At 25.8% G+C, this 8601-nt stretch overlaps 1 protein-coding gene across 1 annotated transcript; it reads left to right on the forward strand.

Moving 5' to 3' along the window:
- The first annotated feature begins 3974 nt into the window (after positions 1 to 3974).
- On the forward strand, positions 3975 to 4440 carry LOC124923723 (probable helicase CHR10). The gene is made up of 2 exons (XM_047463686.1): positions 3975 to 4158; positions 4356 to 4440. Exons 1-2 carry the CDS (start codon positions 3975 to 3977, stop codon positions 4406 to 4408), a joined length of 237 nt encoding a protein of 78 aa, XP_047319642.1. The 3' UTR covers positions 4409 to 4440.
- The last annotated feature ends 4161 nt before the right edge of the window (positions 4441 to 8601 follow it).

The raw sequence follows: 8601 nt of genomic DNA on the forward strand, positions 1-8601 counted from the left end.
GAGAGTGTACCTAAAAAAAAGCGTTTTTTTATAATTGGCACGTATTTTGTTAAACCCCCCAATAAGAATCATATTCTGACTTTTATTTGACGAATATCCAACAATAGCTTCCATTGAATGAATAACCGAACCAGATGCTAAAAACAATAATGCTTTCGAATAAGCATGAGTAATTAAATGAAATAAAGCAATTCGATAGGATCCCATACCTAAAGTAAACATCATATAACCCAATTGAGACATTGTAGAATAGGCTAAACCCCTCTTAATGTCTTTTTGAGCCAGAGCTAAAGTGACTCCTAAAAATAATGTTATTATACCAATTAACGAGATTAAATTCATTATATAAGGTATGGTTATGAAAAGAGGAAGAATACGAGTTACAAGAAAAATGCCCGCTGCTAGCAGCATGGATAAGCGCTGAAATAGGAGTAGATCCCTCCATAGCATCGGGTAACCACACATGAAGAGGGAATTGTGCAGATTTAGCAACTGCGCTGGCAAATAATAGAATAACACACAAAATAACCAATAAAACATCAACCTCATTATTCAAAATATTGAATATTTCGAATAAATCCTGAAATTCAAAACTACCTGTTATCCAATAAAAACCTTAATTTTTTTTTAGATTTTCACACAAATAAATTTTATATTTTTTTTAATAAAATAAAAAATTATATATATTTTTTATTTATTTAAAAATTAAATATTTTAAAAACAAATAACATTTCTCTCACCTATAATTTATATATATTAATTTTTTTTCTCTCATCTTTATATATATATATATATTAAATTAGTAATTATATAAGAGAAAATTTGAGAATTATTATTATTATCATATTTATTTTTATATATTAATTTTTTCTTTCTAATTAATATTTTTTATTTTCTTTTTATAACTTTGATAATTAATTTATATTTTATTTTCTCTTTATATTATTGGATAGATTTCTCGGGGCTCCAATTATTCTTAATGTTTAATTCAATCCATATGAGATTGATGCACAGGAGGATGTGACGTTCATCGCGTCGCCTTCTACTAACCTTCCACGCTGTAACTACATATATCCTTAAGGTACACATTGATTTTTCTGAGTTTCGATTGATCTTGTATTCTGTTACACTTTTTGGTAGACGACATACCAGAAAATTGTTTTGTTGCAGGACATCGTAGATGGTGAGTGCATCGTCTTCTTCCCCTGATGAGACGACGATGGCGATGAAGATGACGAGGAAGAGGAGAGATGAGAAGAATCGGAGGAGTGACGTGATAGTTGTAGGATACCAAGTGTTCGACGAAATGACAAAGAGAGATTCTTACTTTCTCATCTCCTTTAATAAATAAAACTTTTATATAATTTTCAGAGGAGAGTGCACCTTCCACCATTTTCTCAACTTTTGATTTCTAGGGTTAATTATGCGAATATATAAAAATTCATCACTTTACTTCCAATTCTAGGCATTGTTTAATTCGATTATGACATAACAATTGTTGTCATAGATTTGCCTGGTTTACTCGAGGGAGCTCAGCAAGGTTTTGGTTTAATCCATGAATTTCTTAGTCACATAGAAAGATGTTTTGTTTTGGTAAAATGAAACTATATATTCATTAATGTCATCATATTGTGCCGCTGCTTATTTATAACCATTATGAAAACCAGGTACAAGTTATTGATGGTTCATCTGAACAGCCAGAATACGAATATGATTCAGTTCGGCTTAAAATATAATTGTTTATTCTAGAGCTTTCTGAAAAACCATGTTGGGTAGATTATAAATAAATTGATCTTCCTGAAGCATATGAGAAATGGGCATCATTCAAGGAAAATATTAAAGAACGTGACATTATATGTTTTTTGTATTAGTGCTGCCATTGGAAAGGGTACCCACAAAGTGATACATGTAGCTTATGAACTCATACTGACTCAAAGAGAAGACAGTATAAATAAAGTTCTTACCCTTTATTTAAAAGAAATCTTAATATCTCTAAACTATTTAAAATCTTATATTAATGTTTAGATACAAAATTATTTCCAAATATTGCTCTCTTTTAGAGTGGGATGTCTCAATTTTCATTGTATCTCAACTATGGACATCTTTCTCTATCTATAAATTTATTAACAGTTTTTCAGAAGTATATTACACACGTGTTTATGAATGAACCTATAAACATATTTTTGTTTGTGATGATGATACAAAGCATAAACTCTTTATTTTTTATGTTAGATTCTCTTTTCATTACTAAACATGAATTGATAATTATATAACTGACAACTTTTCATTTCAGTTACATAGATTCAGAAAGATGTTTGGTAGTTTATAACAAAATGGATCATCCAGAAGCACATGAAAAATGGGTATCATTCAAAAAAAATTTGAAGGACGTGGTATTAAATGTTTTTGTATGAGTGTTGTCACGAGAAATTGTACACTAGAAGTGATATATGCAGCTTATAAACTCATATTGGTTCAAAGAGAAACAATATAAATCAAGGTCTTACATTTTTTTAAAAGAAATCTTAATGTCTCTAGAATATTTGAAGTATCATATTAATGTTTAGATACAAATTTGTTTTCAAATATTATTCTCTTTCAGAGTGGGAGGTTTCTATTTTCATTGTATCTCAGCCAAATACATCTTTTTGTATCCATAAATTTATTAAAGTTTTTTCAGAAATATAATGCAAAAGTGTTTATGAATGAACCTATAAACATATTTTTGGTTGTGATGATGATACAAAACATAAACCCATTATTTTTTATGTTGGATTCTCTTTTTATTACTAAATTTGAATTGATAATTGTATAACTGACCACTTTTCATTACAGTTGCATAGATTCAGAAAGAAGATTTTGATACAAGAGAGAAAAATATTATGGTTAAATATAGTGACGAGAATAAAGTGACAGTTATAATGTAGTTAATTGTGAAGAGTGTGTTATGAAATGATTTTAGTTGTATCAGATTTCAGCACGTATTGGAAGTATGTGGAGTATACAAGTCTTTTTCTAAATTTTGGTGTAAAGGAGGTGACACCGTTTTTGTTGGAGAGGTTAAATTTAGGTTTTTATTCTTACAACGATTTTGTATCTTCTTAATGATTGAGTTATGAAAACACATTTTGCAGATGGAGATGACATGGAATGACTCTAATGGACCAGATGGCCTAAATGGAATTAAAATCTTAACTTTCATCTTCACAACATGTAAACATAACTAATCATTTTTCATTACAATTACATAGATTTAAAAAGAAGATTTCAGCACATCTTAGAAGCAAGTTGGTATAGAAGTCTTTGTCTAAACTTGGTGTAATGGAGGGTGACATCGTTTTTGTTGAAGAGGTTAAATTTAGTTTATTCCAACGATTTAGTATTTCTTAATGATTGTTATGAACACATTTTACAGAACACCACTAAATTTACATTAAAAAATTTCATTCTTTAACATTAAAAAGAACAAAACTTATAAAATTAATAAAAAAAATTAAAATAGTGTAAGTTCATGTTTATATTTATATAAGAATATTTAGTTCATATAAGTTCGTTTATAAAAAATTAAAATACTGTAAGTTCATATATGTATATATATTTTCTTTTAATATAAATATATAAATATTTTTTTTATTATATATAAACATATTGAATTAAATATCATATAAAAACTTCATTTATATTTTTTTCCGTACAACGTAGGGTATTTTACTAGTATATAAATATTTTGTGAAAAGTTGAAGGTAAATTTGATAATAATCCCACAATTTAAAAAGAAAAATATATCTAACATTAATTATTATCCACGTGGCACTGCAAATTAAAAAGAACTGCTTGCGTGTACCCAAGTGGCACCACACGTAGGGATACCTCGGAAAATTATAGACTTTGACGAGGATATTTTGGTAAAAGACTAATCATTCTCAGATTTTGCCGCTTCACTTTTCCGAGTCTTCCAACTTCTACGCCGGGGGATGGACTACGAGACGAGGCTCGCCGCGGCGGCGAAGTTAGTCTACGCCGCCGATTCATCTAATGTAGAAGAGACACCAGTCGACCCCGCCGAGATTGGCGTCACGGCGATCCTAAAACCTCACCAGTTGGAGGGACTCTCATGGCTTATAAGGAGATACAAGATCGGTGTCAATGTTATCCTCGGTAAACAAAATTTCTATACTTTGTTTCTTTTGATGGTTTGGCGTGAGGAAGACGAACTAGACGAGAGATACTGCATCATTTCTTTTATTTGTCTCTTTATTCAATCTGAAAACGCTATGGTATGAAAAAGAGAAGTAAATCAGTCAAAAGTTGATTGTACCAGTTTACACTGATTATTCCGTTTCATTTCAATGCAGGAGATGAGGTATGGATTCATTACATGCAACTCTCGAAACTCATCCCAATCTAGAAGTGAAATCTATACTTTATACCCCTCATTCCAGTTTACATATGACTATACTGAGTATCAGCCTCTCAATTAGCTTTTAGCTTCAACATTTGTTTTTTAGAGTTCTGTACGCGAGATCTTATGTGAAAAAACATCACAATCTGTTAGAGGTGATACATGTATTACATCATTTCTCAAATCCAACTTTGTCAGGCTTCATTCTCATCTCTTTGAATTAGATGGATAGTAGTTTCTCTATTATCTGGTGTATTAGGGTCAATTATAATGTTCACTATCAACCATTTAATACGAGCAAAAGGAACCTCCAATAGATATGTTGAAACAAGGAAAGACTGACATGGAGGGAGGGAGAACTATGTTGATTTGCATTTTCACTTGCTTTCCTTGTCAACAAAGATATGAAATTGCGGTTCAACTATGAATTCCTAGTATATATAATAACGGTTAAATTTAAAAAGCTCTAAATTAGACAGTGCTCGACCCACTTTATGAGACAAAATGTACCGGGTTAAAAAATCTATTAACTCGCCAATCATATAAACGAATTATGAAATAATATGAAGAGTCACCAACTAAAAAGTTTAATAAATGAAGATGAAAAGTCATTTTTATATTTTTAATCTTCGTATTTATTAAATACAAATAATGGTATACATCCTCTATATATTTATTATTTATATAATTAATTTTCTTTTATTCAATATATCTTTAATCTATTATTCTACTATTTTAACTTTTTTTATTATCTTAATATAAATTTATAATTGAATTTAAAAATATTTTTAATTTAGTTTTTAATTCAAATTTCCAAATAATTTATTAAAAAGTGTCAACCGTCTTTTCATTCGCCCATATATTAACCCAATTCCAAGTCAACAACTCTTAGATGTCAAATTTTAAGACAAATATAACTTTTTTTAATTAGGCTAACTAAGTTAATAAAATATTTAAAACTAACTAGATTTAATAATTAAACACATTTTGCTAATAAATCATGAAATGAAAATGTATTTTATGAGAGATATTTGGTAGAATCTATTTATTTATAATAATAAATTATTTTTTCTAAAGTAGTTTTAAACTATTTAAGAAATCAATATATTTTAGAATTTAATAGATAAAAAAAATATCAGTTTTCAACCTAGATGTTGTGGTAATAACGGTTATCTAAAAATTAAAGATCACATATTCTATTCTAGTTAATAAAACCTGAGATGTAAGTATAAGTCTTTATAAGATAATGCTAGTTTCCTAAATTATGAAAATATAAAATAAAATATATCAAAATATTTTAGTTAATGATTTTGATAATTTTAATATTTTAATAAAATAACACAAGAAACAAGCTTATTATTAATATGGATGTCTAAACTTTAATTTTTTCATTTTATAAATATCAATTTCTTTAAACACCTTTTATAAATTGTAAATATCTAAATTTTATAAATTTTAATGATTATTTAAGAAATATTTATTTATAAGGTAAGAATCTGCATAAAATTTACCTTTATAAAATATTGATATAATTTATTATTTTATCAATTTTAAATGATTATTTTAGTATTTTTTTATAACAAATATCTAAATAAATTTTATTTCTTTTAAAAGAGATTTATATAATATTTTCTTTTTATTTGCATAAATTTCTTCGTTTAACATTAATTACTCTAAATAACTATTTGTTTGCTGGTGAATATTTCATTTTATATATTATTTTTCAAATTTATAATCTTTTAAATGAATTTAAATACTCTCTAGTTCTTTGAATAAATTAACTTTAAGTTTTTATATCAAGCACCATGAACAAATTATTCTTCAATCTTGTGTTGGTGTTAGCTCTTCTCATTTCACGTAAGTTTCATTTTCTCTCTATTTATGATTAGTTTAAATTTAATGATATCATTAATAATAAAAACATGTATGACTATTTAATTTTTACAGAGAATGATAAAGTAGTGGCAAGAGTTTGTTTCAACAAGAGCGCTACTTTTAAAGGTTTATGTTTCAAGGATAGCAGTTGTAAAAATAATTGCCTACCCGAATCTGTTAGCAATTTTGATGGGTATTGTGATAATTTTGTATGCATATGTGAAAGACTATGTCAATAGTCTATTCATGTTCTTTAATAACACAAATGTACCAACTATGGGTGTGAAAATAAATATTTAATGCTTATTTAATTGTGATATCAATTTACTAATTTTATTTTATTAGCATATAAGTTTTAACAATAATTCATTAATCATATATATATAATAAAACATAATTTTTAAAATTTCTAGATTATCGGATCATCGCACCACACTCAACGTCCAACTTTATGAGAAAAAACAAATCGAGTTACATAATCCATTGACTCGCGAATTTAAACGGGTTATAAAATAATATTAAAAGTCACAACAAAAAATTAAATTAAAAAAGATGAAAATTCATTTTTAGATTATTCATATTTATTAAATTCATTTAAATATAAATTATTTTTATTAAAGGTGTAGATCAATTCTGCTCAGAACTTCAATATTATTAAATTTCCAGATAAATGGAACGAAATTATCGATCTTGTTAAGAAAAAGGCTAAGGAAGATAACTTTTATGCGAATGTTTTCAAATGCTTCTTTGAATCCCTAGTCTACAATACGAGAGAAAGAAATACAAGAATTCATAACACGAATAAGAGAACAGAAGGAAAAACTTATGATGATATTGTCTCTGATGACAACGCTCTCATACATAAATAGAGGGAAATTCCGATTGATTAATGAGGACAATTGGAAGTTCATTCAAAGATTGAATATCCAATATAAAATCATTACAAAGAAAAGAAGTTTCAAATCGTTCTTGTTTAATGATTTGTTTGTAATTCAATTGTTTGTTATTCTGTTTTTTTAATTTAGTTATTTCAAACTCATTTGGTATTTTAAAAAATGCTAAGGTCTGTCTAGTTTTGTTTCTTGAACTCATTTTCCTCTTTTAAAATTTTTAATAAAATTAAACTAATATGTTTTCCAAAAAAAAAAATATTTTTTTATTTTTTCTTCCCATTTATTATATGCACCGTTGTTTTAACAATTTGTTAATTCAACATAATTATATATTAGATTATATAAATAATTGTACCTTAGTTTTTAATTAAAATTTAAAAATAATTTATTAAAAAAATAATGTTATACGTTTTCTATATATTTATTATTTATATAATTAATTTTCTTTTATTTATTATATCTTTGAACTATTGTTCCATTATTTTATTTTTTTAGGTTAATTTATATAAATATATAATAGATTTTAAAATTATTTTTAATTTATTTTTTCATATTAATTTCCAAATAATTTAATAAAAAAAATATTTTTATACATTCTTTTTATATTTATAATTTATACAATTAATTAATTTCTTTAATTCATTATATATTTTATCCATTATTCATTAACCTTTAGATATATATATATATATATTTAAATGAATGTAATGGTACATGTGGGTGTGAATTGAAGTTTAAGGGAAGGGAGCATGATAGTTCGTATATAGAGTTAATAATTACTTTATGTGAGTCCCAGTATAAATGCGTGTGAATTTTTGGTTGATGGTGAAAGTCTATAATAAAATATAAATTAGAAAAATGTTTAAAGTGAAGTAATAATATATATAATAACGGTTAAATTTAAAAATCTCTAAATTAGTGGGTCTCGTACCAAAGTGCTCGACCCACTTTATGAGACAAAATGTACCGGGTTAAAGAATCTATTAACTCGCCAATCATATAAACGAGTTATGAAATAAAATGAAGAGTCACCAACTAAAAAATTTAATAAATGAAGATGAAAAGTCATTTTTATATTTTTAATCTTCATATTTATTAAATACAAATAATGGTATACATCCTCTATATATTTATTATTTATATAAAATTTTCTTTTATTCAATATATCTTTAATCTATTATTCTATTATTTTAACTTTTTTTATTATCTTAATATAAATTTATAATTGAATTTAAAAAAAAAATTAATTTAGTTTTTAATTCAAATTTCCAAATAATTTATTAAAAAGCGTCAACCGTCTTTTCTTTCGCCCATATATTAACCCAATTCCAAGTCAACAACTCTTAGATGTCAAATTTTAAGACAAATATAACTTTTTTTAATTAGGCTAACTAAGTTAATAAAAAATTTAAAATTAACTAGATTTAATAA

This window comes from Impatiens glandulifera, chromosome 2 (genome assembly GCF_907164915.1).
Source record: "Impatiens glandulifera chromosome 2, dImpGla2.1, whole genome shotgun sequence".
NCBI classification, from domain to species: Eukaryota; Viridiplantae; Streptophyta; class Magnoliopsida; order Ericales; family Balsaminaceae; genus Impatiens; species Impatiens glandulifera.